Source organism: Curcuma longa, chromosome 16 (assembly GCF_044706935.1).
Source record: "Curcuma longa cultivar G26 ecotype Majalengka, Jawa Barat chromosome 16, ITB_CL_G26_1.1, whole genome shotgun sequence".
In the NCBI taxonomy this organism is placed as follows: domain Eukaryota; kingdom Viridiplantae; phylum Streptophyta; class Magnoliopsida; order Zingiberales; family Zingiberaceae; genus Curcuma; species Curcuma longa.
The window spans coordinates 996,752-1,016,470 of NC_133876.1; the positions used below are offsets into that span (position 1 = coordinate 996,752).

At 39.6% G+C, this 19,719-nt stretch overlaps 2 protein-coding genes across 2 annotated transcripts; one reads left to right on the top strand and one right to left on the bottom strand.

Annotated features, from left to right (window-relative positions):
- The first annotated feature begins 5,136 nt into the window (after positions 1-5,136).
- LOC141847866 (NAC domain-containing protein 71-like) lies at positions 5,137-6,465 on the top strand. Its single transcript, XM_074735951.1, has 4 exons — positions 5,137-5,416; positions 5,508-5,785; positions 5,859-6,246; positions 6,323-6,465. The coding sequence occupies exons 1-4, from the start codon at positions 5,251-5,253 to the stop codon at positions 6,424-6,426; spliced, it is 936 nt and encodes a 311-aa protein (XP_074592052.1). The 5' UTR covers positions 5,137-5,250; the 3' UTR covers positions 6,427-6,465.
- A 10,615-nt stretch (positions 6,466-17,080) lies between these two features.
- LOC141847526 (uncharacterized) lies at positions 17,081-17,464 on the bottom strand. The gene has a single exon (XM_074735584.1). It carries the CDS (start codon positions 17,462-17,464, stop codon positions 17,081-17,083), a length of 384 nt encoding a protein of 127 aa, XP_074591685.1.
- Between the last annotated feature and the right edge of the window lie 2,255 nt (positions 17,465-19,719).

Genomic DNA, 19,719 nt, shown 5'->3' on the forward strand with positions numbered 1-19,719 from the left:
TAAACCTATAGGGTAAGACTTAGGTAAGTCTAGTAAGTCAAACGGACTACAAGTAGGCTTAGGTTGCTTGTTTGTTGTATGCTAAATCTTGTAGGAACTAGGAGCAAGGAGCAAGACTGAAGAAGCATAATTAAGAGGAGCAAACCGAAGCAAGTCCGGGGTCAACTCAGGTCAAATCCAAGTTGACTAGATTCGATCGCCCAAATGTTATTCTAGGTGCCTAGACGGTCCATGCACCTGAATCCAGGAAGAATTGGCCACGATAGACCAACGGAATCAAATTAGAATAGGATCGATTCCAAGTGTCTAGATAAGAATCCATGCTCCCGAAAGAGTCTATATAAGGGCATCAACATGCACCATAAGGATAAACTCTACTACTCCAAATTCTTCATCCTGCAGTGCTGCTGACATGAACAACATCTTGCTCGTGCGACTGGGGAAGCTCCGGAAAGGGTGTGACGTGCTCAAGGCTTCTAGATCGGCTACACGAGAGTTTGATTTTATTTTCAGTCTTACTATTGTACTTTACTTTGTGTTATTATTTGGACTATAAGACGGATTTCTCCATCTTCAAAAAAGTTCTGGAAAGAAGATCACTAGTGGGTAGGTGCCTCCCGTGTATAGACCTTATATGTACTAACCCTGGGGGGTTAGGAACCAAATGAATCCGCAAGTCCCCTGTGATTGTGATCTAATATCCGCTGCGAGTTTTTTATAGAACGAACGAGCAACAAAAGTGCTATTCACACTCCTCTAGCGCGCACACTGGTCCTACATTAAGACAGGAAATGTTGTTTTACAAATCCAAATAAATGTTCTAACTTACTCTTCTATTGATACATATTTTTATATTTGCTTAACCTTCCTTATTGTTGGTACTTATAACTTCTTATTTTACCACTTTTACTTATGAACCCTATCATGTTAATTAAATGAATTAACAAACTTCATATGAGATTAACTTGAGTGGGCCATTCAGACTAACCAATAAGTTTTAAAAATTGAATAATTATGATAAATGGATAAAATAGAATTCTAAAAGTGAAAACTTCGAGTCTATCCTTATGCCATATTACTGTACTACCCACATGTTATTATGGTAACGTGTTCACTCTGTTAGTACCGATGGAATCAAAATATCTCCACAATAGCATGATATTGTTCACTTTGGGCCTAAGCCCTCATGACTTTGTTCTTGGGTTCTCCCCAAAAGGTTTCATGTCAATGAAGATATCTTCCATCCTTTTAAATCCATGATCTTTTCCATGTGTTTTAGATGTAGGACTATTTTTGCACTCTTGTCACCCAACAATCTCCCCCTCAAACAAAAGACCATAGGCCCCCTCAAACGGAAAGCTTCCGTTTGATGTCCGAATCCTCGACCCACTAGGACTTTCTGTCCCTCGGTTCACCCGACCTATTAGGACTTCCTATCTAGTTGCAATTAGGACTTTCTGCCTGGTATCTGGTCTTCTCTTAATTCAGATATGGGAGCACCCACTTCCTTTGTTTAAGGTTCAACCCACATGGTTAGATCTGGATCATGGCTCTTCTGACGGTTAGCTCGGTGAAGAGCGACCTCACTCTGATACTACTTGTTAGTACTGATGGAATCAAAATATCTTCACAATGACATGATATTGTCCACTTTGGACCTAAGCCCTTATGATTTTAATTTTGGGCTCTCCCCAAAAGGCCTCATGCAACTAGGACTTTCTGCTTGGTGTTTGATCCTCTTAATTCAGACACGGGAGCACCCACTTCCTTTGTTTAAGGTTCAACCCACATGGTTAGATCTGGATTATGGCTCTTTCGGCGGTTAGTCCAGTGAAGAGCGGTCTCGCTCTGATACCACTTGTTAATACTGATGAAATCAAAATATCTCCACAATGGCATGATATTATCCACTTTGGGCCTAAGTCCTCATGGCTTTGTTCTTGGGCTCTCCCCAAAAGGTCTCATGCAATTAGGACTTTTTGCTTGGTGTCTGGTCCTCTTGATTCAGACACGGGAGCACTCACTTCCTTTGTTTAAGGTTCAACCCACATGGTTAGATTTGAATCATGACTCTTCTAGCGGCTAGTCCGATGAAGAGCGACCTTGCTCTGATACCACTTGTTAGTACGGATAGAATCAAAATATCTCAACAATGACATGATATTGTCCACTTTGAGCCTAAGCCCTCATGGCTTTGTTCTTGAGCTCTCCCCAAAAGGCCTCATGTCAATGGAGATATCTTCCATCCTTTTAAACTCATGATCTTTTCTATGTGTTTTAGATGTGGGACTATGTTTGTACTCTTGCAACCCAACACGCTCGTTGTCTAGAATACCTGACCGTCCACATGTTGTTGTGGTAGCATGTTCATCCGTGGTCAGTGTTTATTATGCATTTCACCTGTGAGGGATTGTTAGCCTCATACGTTAGATGATGTTTTACACTTTGATGATACTAACTCTAGTTATTCACTTTTTAGTTGATTTATTATCTTTAGACCATTGACATACATACTGATACTCACAAGATTTATGATATTTATCCATATTGAAATTATACTTTTGATGATTTGTATACTTGTTCAATAAATAATAAGAATTTATAAGTTCTAATTAATTATAATAATTTGTAAATTTTAAATTTCAATATAAAAGTACAACATGATTATAGATATACATTTATGTATAAATGGAGAACTCTAAAAAGAACTTAAAGTTATAATAAGAAATTATGCTTCCTTGATCTCTTAAACATGAATAAATTCATTCACATTTATTCTGATTACCCATATAGTCATTTAACTTACTATCTATTTTCCTTAGCATTCAGTTTTGCAGGCATAAACACTCGTTTGATATTATAGTTTGTTTCAACTTTACATAGAGTTGTTCAGAGATCTTGATCGGTTGATTCCTAATTTGACTTACATTTTATTTCGTTGTATTTATGTTTTATTTCATATATCATTTTATCTGTATAGTTTTGTTGAATTTCATAGTTCTATTGTTATATGGTCCCTATGTCTCTTTTATTATATCGTCTTCAAGTGAGACATCTCCCGATGTGTGAGAATTACACCTTAAGGGTGTGACAGACAGGTTAGAGCAATATTGGAATCTATAATGGAGCAATTGACTGATGGATAAGATTAGCTGACTGATAGGCGAAAATCAATTCTACATCAACCCTATAAAAGAGGGTTTGAGGAAGATCGAAGGAGTCGGTTCTTGAGAGGTTGGAGATGAAATGTTATTATATTTTCTATCATCAAGAGGCAATCCAAAGTGACAAAGGAACATCCAAAGTAGAGTTTTCACTTGTAAAATATTTTTCTTTCAACTGTCTTTTTATCTTCGTTTTGCTCTTGTATTGTTGTATAAATGAGATTGTAAGAGACTTCCTGATCTCTAAAAAGTATTCGAAAAGGAGATGAGTTAATGGTGATAGTCGTTAGGACTAAGTCTTGAACATAACTGTCTTGTGAGACGGTGAACTAAGTAAAACTGATCATGTATTATATTATGTTTTCACGTTTCTATTACATTTTCAATGATGACACAATTAAAATTATTCATCCTCCTTTAGCTTGTACATATCCTAATATATAATGCATAGAATCATAATTTCATAAAGTAACTTATTTTAAACCTTAACCGATTTTTCTTCTAAAAACATTAAATACCTTTTAAATTTATCTAAAAAAAATTAATTGATTTTTTAAAATTATCCTAATATAATTTTAATTCTCCCTAAAACCGATAGAGAAATAGAGAGGTGATTCCTGACTATTGACCTCCCTCTAAAACCTCTAAAACCAACAACTAAAACAGGGAGGCCTTCATAGAAATTGCGTTCGGTGTTCCATCACATCTTCGCCGTTATCTTATCCTCAAAAGGAGCGACTATCACTTTCGGCAACTTATTTGTCTCTTTCGCCATTAATTTTTGGCTTCTTCACTTTCTTTGCTCCCTGTAAGTCAAAGTAAACGATCGGAGCACCGTTGAAAATGCGGTCCGTTCCCCATAGTCGATCGCTTTATGCCCTTTCCTACTCCCTTCTCGTCTGCAATTACAGTTGATGACATAGCAGCCATCTGAATCCAAAAAACATGCTCCAACTGCTGCTGCCGACGTACGTGATCCGATCGCATGAATCACTACCAGAAGAACAGTGCGCGAGTCATCAAACAAGTGCAACACTAATTATATTTCATTGTGTTTTTTTGTTCCTTCATTCATTAATGATGGCGAGTGGCAAAGACACCACAAGCCATTATGTTCAGTCTCCTTTTGCTGGCAGAGAATAAGTTCTGGTGAATTAAAAATAAGTGCAATGACAATTGATAAGCACTGGTGAGAATGTTTTAGCTGTTCTAAGAATTTTGTCAGTGATCTTTAGTACATTCCCACGGAGCCATTAGCCTGCAAATTTCCTCGAAGCATCCTCCATGCAGATCTCCATTAATGATCGCATATTTTAGTTCATAAAATACAAGGCTTTGGAAAAGGGAGGAAGAAACTCGATGTGAACGCTCATGAATGTTTGTAGACAAAGTCATGCAAAGTTAATGCGTCCATCCTTGTCACTTTATGAATAAGCCGAAGAGGATTAAACAAGTGGGACTTTCTGACATGCTGACATGAACAGAATTTTATCATGAACGGTAACAATATAAAGCTATTAAAGTACAAGCTCAACCCGCAATTTTGTGTGTGAATAGTCAACCGGAAAAGAGACCACAAGTTCTTTAAATGCTTGGAATAACTTCATGCATACGAAGACAATCTCAACCTTTACTTGCTTCATTGCTTCTCTTCAATTCCTTCCTCTATAAATAAACATCTCGTCTTGCTCTTCTACTCTACTCTCTGATAAGTTCCACCTCTCACTTCTCTTAATCGCGTCGATTTCCATTATTTTTTTTCCGGATCTTTAAGTTATCAATCTGTTAGTCTTCTTGGTTTTCGTTTCCCATTGAACTTGTAGATATCAGAGGTTTATGAGAAGATCAATGATTTTGACCTATAAGAGTTGTATACTTTGGAAGCTGTGTTCAGAGAAAAGGTTTTATTTTTGGATATTTAACACTTTAAATAGGTACAGTTCGTCAAGGGCGATCCGGCTTCCATGTTTTTAGGGGAAGCAAATTAAATCTTATGACCTGACAAAAAGCATCTTCGTTTTCTGATCAATTTTATCATATACTCGAATTTTTAAAGAGCGGTTTGTTTTATCATCTTCATAACTGCATGCACAAAATGAGTTCTATGCTGCTGCCACCCGGTTTTCGATTCCATCCAACTGACGAAGAGTTGATCGATTACTATCTGAAGAGGAAAGTAAATGGGCTTAAGATCGAGCTTGAGGTTATTCCAGTGGTTGATTTATGCAAGTTTGATCCATGGGAGCTACCAGGTAATTTACTTTCTGCGATCGCCAAGCAAAACTGATGACTGCATGCTTTCACTTGGGTTGTTTTCAATGTGTTTGATTTCATCATTTTCAGATAAATCGTTTCTTCCTGGAAAAGATATGGAATGGTTCTTCTTTTACCCGCACAACCGCAAATACCCAAATGGTTCCCGCACCAACAGAGCTACAGTTTCTGGGTACTGGAAGGCCACTGGGAAAGACAGAAAGATAAGCTGCGAATCTTGTGTGTTTGGGCTGAGGAAAACTCTTGTTTTCTATCTGGGGAGAGCTCCCGGTGGAGAAAGAACTGACTGGATCATGCACGAGCACCGCCTTTGCGAAGATCTTCCCAATGGAACTACTAACTTTGTTGTAAAACACAGAATAAGATATCGCATGATTCTTGCTACTGATTCAGTCACTAATTGTGTTCTCATCTTGCCAGGGAGATTTTGCCTTGTGCCGGGTGATGAAAAGAAATGGAAGATGCAACTCCCCTGCCATGTCTGACTTCAAACACAAAAGAAACTTGGAAGAGCTTTATGATTGCACAGAAGAGAGCTCATCTCTCGAACCTTTTCAGAGAAGCAGTGGAAGCTTTTGTGATCAGTTCCTTATTCCATCACAAGAGTTCCAGAGTGCACAAGCAGCAGACCCATCATTTAATCATCAGCTCGCAGTTCCATCTCAAATCCATCACATAGATGGAGCTTTTGTTCCCGGTGACCATGGCACCAAAAGCTGGCCATGTTTCACGAGTTGGGAAGACATCACCTTTCAGAGCCTCAGATTGGATTCAGCAAACTATCTGAGTGCATCGTCCAGTGGAATTGGTATTAAGTCCATATATATCGTCTTTGTGTTTATCAGTTGGAAATAGTTTTTTAGATACTTCTCCTCTGAAAGCAGGTGTTGAAGCCTCCGATGGAACAGTGACACCAATCTGTAGGCAGGCAAGTGGAGAAGAAACCAACTTATGGTTCTCAGAAGAGAATGCGATGATGGTGATCTGATGGAAAATCCGGAGACAAAATATATTTATATAAAGTATAATAGAACTGATGCTATGTTTTTGTATGGGAATTTATTTATGTACTTTTCCCCTTTATTAAATGTCACTCACACCCATCAAAATTATTTTATTTATTTACCAAACCCCTAACTATCGCTAAAGTAGTAAAGAGAGGTCCGGGTCGTCTCTCTCTGGGACTCAATAATGAAAGTTATCCTAGACTTATGGTGCGGGGGTTTTATTGTTAACATTATTCATTAATAAATATTTACAACAACAACAACTTAACACTACTCAATACAAAAGCTTACACTTAAAGAATGATCTATCAATTTACAACAACACTAAAATACATGTTCAATAATTTAATACACAAATTCTGTTTATTAGCATGAGTCAATTTACAATATTACACGAGTGAATTGTACAATTTATTACAAGTTCAACAAGTTAGGGAATCAATACATATCATCATACAACATGGAGTACATATCCTATCTACAATAATGGTACAAAATAATTCCACCATGTTTCACAAATACTACACTAACCAAACAACATCCTATGTTTTATCCACAAGCTGTACAACATAATCAAACATATTCACAATCCAACAACCCCATTCAAACCAAATACTGAACAATCATCCCTTGCATTGAATTCACAAAGTCAATTACAGTGGTTATTAAATATTTACAAGAATCAAATCTCAAGGGATGAAACAACAACAAGAATCAAATTACCGTGTTTATTAGGTATTTACAAAATTCACAGCAATGAGTAAACACAATCAAGGCACACAACAGTTCATCAACCAATTCACACAAGTGCCCTAGAATTTTATACTATATCCATTCATTACCGAACAGAGCTCAATCAAAGCAAACCTGGGGGTTTTGAAAGGCAATAAACACAACCGAACAGAACAAAGGTTAACAAGGAAAAATAAACTGATCAAGAGAAAACTATCAAGGTTATGGTCCTTCAGATCGGCACAGAACAGACACTAGCCTCCTTCAATTCACACCGCACCAAGGGGGAAATGAATCAACCCAGGGAAAGGAACCCTAAGTTGAGCGAAACAGAGAGCAAGATTGGGGGCCAACCTTCATCCATCGCCAGCTGCAATCCAGCAAACAAAGCGTTAGAAGAATGGAATTACAACCCCTTACCTTGCCTTCTCCGGTGAATGAAGATGATTGAAGCCGAGCACGAGTATCCCTAACGCTTCCGAATCCACATCGGCGTAGAGATCCTGTGCTGGGCTCAGTGCAGATGGAGCGCCAGGGAAGAGATGGAGAATCCACCCACACCCGCTTCTCTGGGCTAGTTACCGTCGAGCACCGGTGGCTGGAGAATCCACCCACAACCTCCGTTCCGCGACGACGGGGACTTGGATCTCAATGCCTCCGAATCCACATCGGCGTAGAGATCCAGCGAAGGCGACGATGAGAACCAAGCGAAGTTGATGTCTGCTTTGCGTTGACCTGAAGGGATGGAGGAAGAAGAAGGATGGTGGTGCGACGGGGCTCGGCGAGAAGAAGACGCCGCTGTGAAGAATCGCGAGAAAACCTAAGTGCCGAGCCGCGTTTTCCTTCGCGTGCGAGGGTTTTTGCTGCCGCCCGTTCTGATCAGCCGAACTCCATTGACTCAAGCTTGACTTGAACTGATCACACCCCTTTGATTGAATTTAGACTCAAGCTTGATCTGATCAGCTGAGCTTCTTCTTTGGTTTGATTAACCGAACCAAACTAAATTCCAGATCCAATTGATGTGGTTTAACCGGATTCAAATTGGTTTGGACTCTGAATTGGGTTTAGATTTTGGCCTCGTCTTGATTCCCTGTAAATCATCAAATTCAAACCATTAATATTTGCAAAAATTTCTAAAATATTGAACGAAGCTAAAAATTATCCGAAAATTAAGAATTAAGCTCACAAACCCAATTATAACATGAAATACAACCAATAAAGTCCAAAATAGCCCCTAATTAACCCTGTCAATAATGAATTATCATGTTAATTGTTCACTGCCCTAGGGGGGTGATTGGGAAATGTAGAGTGCGGACAGTGACGGATATTTTGATTGCGATGATTGATGCATATTACATGCATTTGTTGGTAGGACTATTACATAGTTTACTTTATTCATATGATTGTGGCTGTTGCACTTGGTTGTTATGATTGTTGCACTGCGTGCCATTACATACATGCTTACATGTTATGATTATGATACCTGTTGCACTGCATGATTCTTCTTTAGTAGAATCAGTTATTACATCATGTTCTATACCTAGATACATGATACCTTGTTGATACTTGATACCATGTATATGTTATTCATTTCTTCTGTACATGTTACTTTGGCTCGTACTCTTTTAGTATTCCTGTTGTTTACCTTTACATGAACTTCATTCCTGTACCCACTGAGTATCTAATGCTCACTACCCAGACCCTGGGGTTATGTTATTTTCTCCCCAGGTATCAGATAGGTTACTTGGAGCTTGGAGATTCAATCGACTGCTGTTATCTCACATCAGGAGTTTGTTGTTTAGTGGTATGGTTATAGTTGTATTCCAGTTTGAGACTTGTAGTGTGGACATGGACTGTATTGTGTTGGATTTGTATTCGTGGTATTCGCTTTGTCGGATTTATGATGCTTTTCTGTTTTGTCGATTTTGCTTATTGTGGACATTGTGCATGTGATGTTAGTGGTTACGGCCGTGTAGGCCTTATTTTGCATTGATATGTGTATGTGTGATGTGTTAAGGACGTGTAGTCCTTATTCCGGCCATATGTGGCTGTGTATATTTGCATGTATTTTAGGAAAGGTCATTGTTACAGGGGAGATGCTGCCGAAATTTTTCAGACGGCTTCCCAGGACGTGACAATTTAGTTGTATCAGAGCAGGTTAGTTCATTTCAGAATTATCATTTGGGATTTAGCGTTGCATTGTTGAGTCTATTTGATACCAATTTAGTGGTATCAGAGCAGGTTAGTTCATTTCAGAATTGTCATTTCAGATTTAGCGGTGCATTGTTGAGTCTATCTGATACCAATTTAGTGGTATCAGAGCGTAGGTTCATATCATTCGGATTTTCGTTGCATTTGGGTCGATTTTCCGGTGTCCGTCGGATTTGTCATCGGATTTATCAATGTTTCAGGAGTTATCATCGCATTTGTAGGTTTATCTGATACCAATTGTTTGGTATCAGAGCATATGAGTTAAGCATTTAGTTTTAGGATTTAGGTCTAGTTTTCGAGTTTGTTGTCTTGTTGGGTATGTCTAGTTTGGTTACCTGACCCGAGTTGTGAGATGGACAAACAGCAGCATGAACTCTCCAAGCAATTGTAAGTAAATTTCTTGCACAGTTATTTCTTGTTCTAGAAATTTATAGTAGTTGTATGTATACTAGGTGATATTATGGACCCTAGTAACCGAGGACCAGGTCGATCATTGAGATGACCTGTTGAGCCAGTAGAGCCGGAGATTTCCGAGCATGTTGGGGATAGTCCGGAGATATCTTTGTTAGATCTGGTACCAATTACGGCTAATAAGGCTGTGAACAAAAGTCGGATATCCTTGTTGGCAACATCCGTTAAGGATAGATTGACTTTATTCCATGGGGGATCTGATCCATGGCTCGCACGTTCTTGGATGAAGAACGTGAATGATACTTTCACGTATATCACTTGCACTGAGGTAGTGCAAGTTGAGTTGGCAGTATTCCACTTTTGTGATGAGGTTGTCACGTATTGGAAGACTCAGAGGATTGTACTCGGAGAGCTCAGCTGGAGTTCACCGATATTACCTATTCTGAAGGACATTCTACTCAGCAGCGATCGCAGAAGACAACACAGAGATAGAGAGCACCTCAGCAGCAGAGATTACTACCATCTTCAAGATAGATGTACCAGATAGTACCAGCAGCTTATGATGTGTGTTCCGCAAGTATACGGAATGTCGCCAAGTAATAAAAAGATCGAATCCACAAGGACCGTGGAATTAGTTACTAACCTAGCACAATAAGAATGGAGAGTTCATAGGAAATGGTTTGGTGTGGGGAGAAAGAGTGTTCTAGAGCTCCTAATCCTTAATTCGAAGATAGAATTCGACTGTGACAGATGTGGGAAGGTGATTCTAGGATTTCAGATTCCTCGAGATATTGATTTATTGACTTGGATCCTCTACCATTCCTCAATAATTGCACAATTGTAGGGATTCTAACCAAATTATCCAATTAGACCTCGTCAGGTTTCCTCGGAATAAATCAATGGTGTTCCAATGTTACTAATGTCGGTTTGAGATGATTCTAGATAGCCTGGTTTATGGCTTCCGCTGTCACTCAAGCGCCCCAGCGTACTACTAGAGTCCTACCCTCTGTCACAGGGTATCCTTTTAAAGATCTCTCCCCAACAATGAGTAACCGTTAGTTATCCCTCATAAAGATTCTTCATAGCCTAAGCAATTCCTCGGAAGGTCCGATTAAGACTTTCCTCCTGTCACGAGACGTCCTGGGTATACGATCCTAAGAATTCCTCAAACCACAAATAATCTCTACCCTTATAGATTCATACCATTCACAAACATATCATCAAACAAGTATAAGGCACAAATCCACAAAGCAACTGCACAAGCATATCATAGAACATGGTAGATTAACAAATCCAAAGGTACAATCATCCAATAACCCCGATTCCTCCTACATCCTAGAATCTGGAGGACTACTCCATATCGGGGAGGTTACAATACAGAGAAGAAAGTAAATAATACATCCTATTCCAAGAATCTAAGAAGAAAATAAGAAATAGGACTTATCGATGAGCTTCTTCTTCTCCGGACTGCAATCTCTGCGAAGGTGAGGCGTGGATGTGGTGGAGTGTCCGGACAGATGAACGGATCATCGAATCTAGCTCTGGAATGAGGAGTCGGTGGCTCTAGCACGCTCCGGTGGCTCTCCAAGGTCTCTCCCCCTTTTCAAGGCTCTTAAGGGGGTCTATTTATAGGCCCCCACGAAATTACCCTATGAGCAGCCAGGCACGCCCCGTCATACGGCCGTGTCTGGGAGACACGGTCATGTGTGGCCACTCTGCTCTGGTGGAGGTACGGCCACAAGAAGTTGATGTTCTGTTGGGAGGCACGGTCATGCCTGTGAGGCACGTCTAGATTCAGACTGTTCTCTGGTGGGAGACACGCCCGTGCCTCTGAGGCACGGCCACGGGCAGGTGCTCCTCTAGTGGGAGACACGCCCGTGTCTGGGGGACACGGCCATGCCTTGGCATGGTTCTGTTGAGGAGACACGACCATGTCTGTGTAGGATCGATACACGCGCAAGAGGGGGGGTGAATAGCGCGTGTCACTTTTTCTCGAAAATCGTTCATTTATCTGTCAAACTATTAAGTGTTGATGCAGTTTTGTCCCGATTGTTGTTTTGATGTTGACAACGATTTAAGTTCATATTCAGATTGATCGATGACGGAATGAGATCGGAGAGGGCTCGGTAGCTCGTTCTCCGGATTAGGTCAGAGAGGGCTCGGTAGCTCGTTCTCTGGACCGGATAGAGTCAAAGAGGGCTCGGTAGCTCGTTCTCTGGATTAGCTTAGAGAGGGCTCGGTAGCTCATTTTCTGGACCGATTTGAGTCAGACAGGGCTCGGTAGCTCGTTCTCCGGATTAGCTCAGAGAGGGCTCGGTAGCTCGTTCTCTGGACCGATTTGAGTCGGAGAGGGCTCGGTAGCTCGTTCTTCGGATTAGTCAGAGAGGGCTCGGTAGCTCGTTCTCTGGATCGGATGGAGTCGGAGAGGGCTCGGTAGCTCGTTCTCCGGACTACGTCAGAGAGGGCTCGGTAGCTCGTTCTCTGTACCGGACTATGGTCCGAGAAGGCTTGGTGGCCTGTCTTCGGACCGGATCAGTATCAGAGGAGGCCTGGGAGCTTGTTCTTTGATTACGTGATCCAGCGCGGTTGGCTCGGGTGAGACCCAAGTTAACCTGATTAAGACTTAAAGTTTAGCTTGTTTTAATCGATCAGTGAATCGATTAACCAAACGTACGAATACGATCAAGTGATTAATCAGAAGTATATTAGCCGAAACTTAGGAAGTGAACAGGGGGCCGCTACTGTGCATCGTCCCCGCGGAAGCACTCTGCTCATCAACATACGCGTAGGCGAGCTCCCATCCATCCAAACTGAAGCCATTGCAATCCTTGGTCCTTGAGGAGTCCAACGCCGGTCGATTGGGTATATTCCGGCTGCCGGAGGAGGCGCGACGGCGAGGGTTTCGTCGGCGGCATCAAACTCTATTTTCTCGAATTCCGGCCATCCTCAGCTCAATCCGAAGCCGCGATCGTCTGGGGGTTCTCGGAGGATTGTGGAGTAATTCTATATCATCAGAAGAGTGGTCGGGACAAGTGAAGACGAGTACTCCAGTGGTTTCAGCTCAAAATCATATCATGCAAGGTTCTGTCAACGTCGGAGAGGGATTTTCCAGGGTTTTCAGACGTCGAGCAATGAGTAAACACACCATAGATTGCGTGGACGACTCCAATTGGATTCAATAGCTTGTTTGACACCAAGCTAAGGAGAAGCAAGTGAACGAAGGGAGGCTGGATGTTACTGTTCTTCATTTTTATGCATTTCTGTTTTTATCTAGCTATCTCTGCACAATTTAATCCATGTCTTGTTTGTAATGCATTATCAGTTAACAACATTGCTAGTTGTTCCCGTTTGGTAGATTCCTATTGATAGTTAAGTGTCTAGGATTTAATCTTGTGCCATTTCTTGCTGTCTGATATTGGTTTCTGTTATTGGTACTGTTCTGTGCCATTCTACTTCAATGTATCGGTTTGTTAGGGTAGGGTAAGTTGAGTAGGGATTGCTTTGCTAGCTAAATTGCTTTGTTTGCATTTCATGTTTTAATTGTATGTTTCATGGTCTTGATGATAGGTTTAGCTTGCTTTAGGGTTTCATTTTTAGCATTTTCACTTACTTGTTGATTTTCATTTATATTTCATTCCAAAATCACCAAAACCCTCATTTTTATAAAAAACCCCAAAAAGAACGACACCCAAGCTTGAATTGAACAATTGTCTACTTGTCCTTGGAAAAATACGACTCGAGGCCCCTATACTTCATTTATTTGAATTTATTGTGAGTTTTTGATAAATTTATAAATTCTAATTTGCAACCCTACTCGTGAAAAAAAGAAGAAGAAGAAGAAAAAAAGAGGCTTCTGTTTCATGAAAAAAAAATAAAAGAAAAAAAGAAAAAAAGAAAAAAAAAGAAGATATTTTGTCTTCTGTTCTCTTTTAAAAAAAACATTTTATTTCGTAGTAGTTCAAATAATATTTGTCGTTAATGGGTTGTTTTGTTGATAGTAGATTAATAGTTTGTAAATGGACGATAGTTAGTAGCAAGTATCTATTTAGTATTCTCCTACTATGAGCTTCATTAGAGATGGTTTGAGTTTAGGAGAGGATGGAATGATATGTTCTTGCTATTAGCTTTTTCCCCGTGCTAGCTTGGATGATATGTTCTCTTGGGCATGACTTACTATACTCATCTATGAAACATATTAGGTGTTTCCAATTCTTCCACTTATTTTCTTCATTGCATTGTTTATATCTTTCATTACATATCATTGTTGAGCTCTATTCCTTTTAGCATATTCTTTTTAGAATTCTAATAAGCCTTTATGATTGTGGAACTTTGTGTATATATAGTGGTGGAGATGAGTAGAAGAGCAAGCCTATGGTAAGACAGGATTCATGAGTAGCTTGAGAGCACTCCACTTGTTACTTGTTTATGAGGATGAGTTACTTCATTATTTCCCCTGTGAGGTTATGGTCATCATTCTTAACTGATTCAGAGTAGATTAAAATTTCTGTGTTGTTGATCCATGTATGAAATGAGTTCTGGATTGCTTGTATCTTTATGATTTGGTACTCTTATTTAGCTTTTTGTTACAAACTCTTAATTTGATGGATCATTGTTAAGGTGGAAAGTTGTTTGGTTAGGTTTACTTTCACAAGACCTGAAAGAATAAGTGTGGAGGATTTGATAAGTTGTTATTTGACAGGGTTAATTAGGGATCATTTTAGATTATTTTGATCATATTTTATGTCATAATTTGGGCTTTGCACTTATTTATTATCTTTAATGAATTTTTGGCTTCATTCTATATTTTTCATTAATTGAGTAAATTATAAGTATTAATTGTTTAAATTTGATTTGTGCAGGAAATTAGGATGAAACCACGAATAAGTTCAATTTGTAATAAATTTAATTCTAGTTCGAGTTTGATTCAAATCAGAGTTAATTTGGCTCAATCCGGTGCAAAAATGGTTAATTCGGTTCAAAGGGTTCAGCTAGATTCAATTTGGGCTCGAATCGGGATCAATTAAGACTTGGTTTGGTCAAATCTTGATTTGGGCCGGTTTAATTGTAATCAAACCGGTTAAATTAACCCGGTTCAGCAGCTACTGCCGGTTCACACCGAAGGGAGAAAAGGGCAGCGTCGGTTCAGTTGCGATGGGGCTCGAGTGCTAGGGTTTCATGGTCTTCTCTTGCGCGATTCTTCGTAGCTTCATCTCCGAGCTCCGCCTCTCCTCCCTTACCTCCCGATCGGATCCGAACGGCGTCGGCAACTCTGAGGATCGACGAGCGCATTCCCTCCAACCAACTTTCCACCGCGAGCGGTGCGCTCTGGTGTGAATCTTCTCCCCTATCGTTCGTTTCTCCGCAGCTGTGAACGGAGTGCCCAGTTGCGGTGGTCGACGACAGCATCCCTCTTCGCGTCCACAGAAGCGCCGATTGATTGCCAAGCTTTGTTTGCGGACCTTGTTTGCGGAGTGCAGCAGAGGATCATCGGGTCGCTTCGTCCTCCATTTCCACCGGGAAAGACCGAGGTAAGAGTTTCAATTCTTTGGTTACTGATCTCTTTGTTTGCGAAGTGCAGCAAGGCCCGGTGGCAGAGATTGGAACCTATGCCTGTCTTCTCTAAGCACACCTCCTGGTTAGTAGTGCTCCGGTGAGGTCCATTGTCATTGGCGCAACTCACCTCAGATAGTTGACTACGTTCTGTGATGAACCGGGGATCAAAACTCTTAACCCTAGCCTAAACATTTCCCTGATCAGATTGCTTAACCCTGTTCTTTGTTTCTGTTCTGTTCTTGCATAAAAAACCCCCATTTTTGCTTGTTGATTTCTGCTGGTCTTGGGTTGATACTAGTGTGTGATGTTTATTTTCTGTACATACAAATAAACTAACTAATTGATTGATTAGTTTTAGCGTTTATGAATGTGAATTGGAATAAAGTTATTTGTTTGTGAATAAATAATTTGTTTTAGAATTGACATGATGTTTACATGATGTTGTGTGAAGAATTGTGAATTGTTGTTTTGTAATTGTAATTTAGTATGGTTGTGTATAATTTATCACATTGTATAGTATTGTGTATGATATATAACTTGTATTGTTGTAAGATGATTTATTATTGTTGTTCATGATTTAGTTGTTGTATAAATTGGTTGTGTGGATATCGAGTTAGGTTGTACATGTATTCTTAATTGTATCTGACTAGTGTGTATGTTGTATAATATGTATATATATTTGTTGGTTGTTGTAGAATTTAATTGAATAATTGTATTCTGTAAATAATTGGAGTGAATAAAGTTAATAACACAACCCTGCACCATAGGTCTAGGATAGCTTCCATTATTGAGTCCGAGAGAGACGACCCGGACCTCTCTGTACTACTTAAGACGATAATAAAGAGGTTTGGTAGTAAATAAATAATTAATTTTGATGGATGTGAGTGACAAAATAAATAAAGGAAAAATATATATAAATAAATCTCATACAAACACACCACATCAAAATTTTACACTATGCAAAATTATTATTTTTTCATTATTTTTTTTCATATACTGTTTTTTTCATATCTTTTTTTTTTACAACCAAACAAAAATTACTACAAACTACACTATGCAAAACAAATATAATCTATAAATAAATCAAGCAACAAAACTAAGACCTACTAGTTTGTTAATGGTGAAACATTTAAGCATACCCCCACACTTAAACTATTGTCCGTCCCGGGAAAAAACTCATCTCAACAATCAATGTTTCCAAGTCCAAGGGAAAAGAAAAGCAAAGCATGGTATGGTATGGAAAAATGAAACATATGATGGAAGAATTTATTAAGCTACCTAACTAAGAAAAGAGAATGGATGTGAAACAATGAAATAACCTTCATAATTAATGTAGCCCCATGTTATTGTGATTTCAATAGAATCCGATCAAGTTTTAGCTCAACATTCTCCATAAGTGTCACTCAACAAATAAATCAATCAGGCTCAGTCCTCACTAGGTAAATGTAGGTCATCATCTCAACTTATCAAAGCGAAATCCATCATTATGTTATATCCTCACGCAATTCACAAACTCTTTCATGCTTCGTTATCTCTAAAAATTCGATAAACCCATTTAACTACATCATCACGACTCCTAAAATGAATGAAATCATGCACAGGAAAAAATTTTTCCTAAAAGCAAAAAGCAACTCACACATCCTAAACCAAACAAAAGCAAACTCCTAAAATAGACAAGTAATAAAATATGTACAAAACGAAAGTGAGGTGAAATCGAATACTCCCCTTTCAACTCAGGTAGATGGCATCGTAGAGGTTCACTTCTTCCACTAAGCTTTCCTTCAAGACTTCATGAAATTGTTTGAGGCGGTGACCATTCACTTTGAAAGTTCTACCTGTGGAAATCTTCTGTATCTCGACAACACCATAATAAAAAGTGTTAGTGACAACATAAGGACCATCCCATCTGGATCTCAACTTACCTTTCAACAATCGAAGGCGAGAATTGTACAAGAGCACTTTATCACCAATATGGAACTCCCTCTGTAAAATATGCTTGTCATGGAACTTTTTAGTCTTTTCTTTATATATGCGGGAGTTCTCATAAGCATCTAATATGATCTCCTCAAGCTCTTGGAGTTGCAGTTTTCTTTCCGTTCCAGCTTTGTCCATGTCCAAGTTGCAAGCTTTCACTGCCCAATAGGATCTGTGTTCTATTTCCACTAGCTATGTTGATCATACTCCTATCCATGAGAAGCAGTCCCTCATAGAAGTACTGAATAAGCAATTGATCACTGATTTGATATTGCGGGCAACTTGCACACAATCTTTTGAACCTCTCCCAGTAGTCATATAAGGTCTCTCCCACGATCTACTGGATGCCACAGATGCTCTTTCTGATGGTTGTGGTTCTAGAGGCTGGGAAAAACTTTTCTAAGAACATCCTCTTCATATCGAGCCAGCATGTGATGCAACCCGGTAGAAGAGAATACAACTAATCCTTAGCTGCTCCTGACAAGGAAAAAGGGAATGCCCGCAGCATTATGTCTTCCTCTGAAATGCCATGTGGTTTCATGGCGGAGCAAACCACATGGAACTCATGCAAGTGCCTGTTTGGATCCTCTCCTGCCAATCCATGAAACTTAGGGAGCAAATGTATAATACCAGACTTCAATTCAAAATCACCTTCCTCTTAGTGCAGGAAGCACTAGCAGATCGAACCAGAGTTTTGATTATGGAACTAGGATCAAGTTAAGTATGTGGTTTGGCTAACCAAGTTGAACTAAGCTTAAAGGAGACACAGGTTAAGTCCTAGTGATGCTAGGCATGAAGTCTTGGCAGAGTCAAAGTGCACCAGGTGAAGTTTGGGCTGGTAAAAAGGACCACGCCGTAGCAGAAGTCTGGGTTTAGTCAGGAGGGCAAAGTTGCAACAGAAGTCTGGGCTTGGTCAGGAGGACCAAGTTGCAGCAGAAGACTGGGCTGATTAGGAGGATCAGTTGCAGTACAAATCCTGGGGGGCGAAGATAGAGCCAAGCACAAGTACAACGAGTCAGGAGGACTCTGTTCGCAATCAGGTAAATTCTCCCGAGGGGAGTGGGTGAGGACCAAGTATACTGAAAAGACTAGCTCTTTTGTATATAAACATTTATGAAATAAAGTATCATGTTTTGGTCAAATGATTAAAATAGTATATTTTGCAATAAAGTCCTCTTAATTTACATTGTAGATAACTTGGTGTATGTGAGACACAGAAGACCATGATTATCGGTCCCTTGTGAATTATAAACTAAGGCTCACAACCAAGATGTCTTTCGACAAACCATCGGGAACGGTTGTAATGTAATTCGGTGACTGTCTATCTTGACTGTAGAATTACACTAGTGCACTTTGTGTGTATTGAGTAGGACCATTGAGGTTGTTCGATTTACACTGACTCGCAAATTGAACAAGACCTCTGTTATTATAATTATGCACTCTTAATCCCGATGTAATAAATGAGCACCTATACTTAGTAACTATTGCTTTGATTTACCAAAGGGTGAGATCTTTCCGTCAGATCAAATATTCTCGGTAAGTTGGGTGATGTTACTGTCTATACGGTGTGCCATTAATTATAGAAGGAATCCGTGTCCCAGTATGGCTGATGATGTCCCCTTGAAGAGCTTATAAGGATTGTCAAGTCAAATCTTGCAAGTGGACTTAGTCCGACTGACATTAAGGATGAGTGGTACTATTCAAGGTCTTAGATGTTGATTATTGAGTTGTCAGTAGAACTTAATAATTAACGGACATACGATATCTTAAACACAGGGAGCAATGCATAAAATAATAAGAAGGAACCCATAACGTAATTTAGGGATTGGATTGGTAGTGCAATAATGATCCTCTAGTGGAATGGATCGTTATTGATGGATGTAGGTGTGTATTCGGGGTTGAATACGGGATCCGAAACCCATCAGAAGGCCAGATCCAATACCTTCTCGAGGTCCCCACTGTAGCCTAAAGACATCTTCAAAAGGATGCAATCAAACGGATGAGATTAGTGTTAGGAAGTATACTGAAAAGACTAGCTCTTTTGTATATAAACATTTATGAAATAAAGTATCATGTTTTGGTCAAATGATTGCAATAGTGTATTTTGCAATAAAGTCCTCTTAATTTACATTGTAGATAACTTGGTGTCTGTGAGACACAGAAGACCATGATTATCGGTCCCTTATGAATTATAAACTAAGGCTCACAACCAAGATGACTTTGGACAAACCATCGGGAACGGTTGTAGTGTAATTCGGTGACTGTCTGTCTTGACTGTAGAATTACACTAGTGCACTTTGTGTGTATTGAGTAGGACCATTGAGGTTGTTCGATTTACACTGACTCGCAAATTGAACAAGACCTCTGTTATTATAATTATGCACTCTTAATCC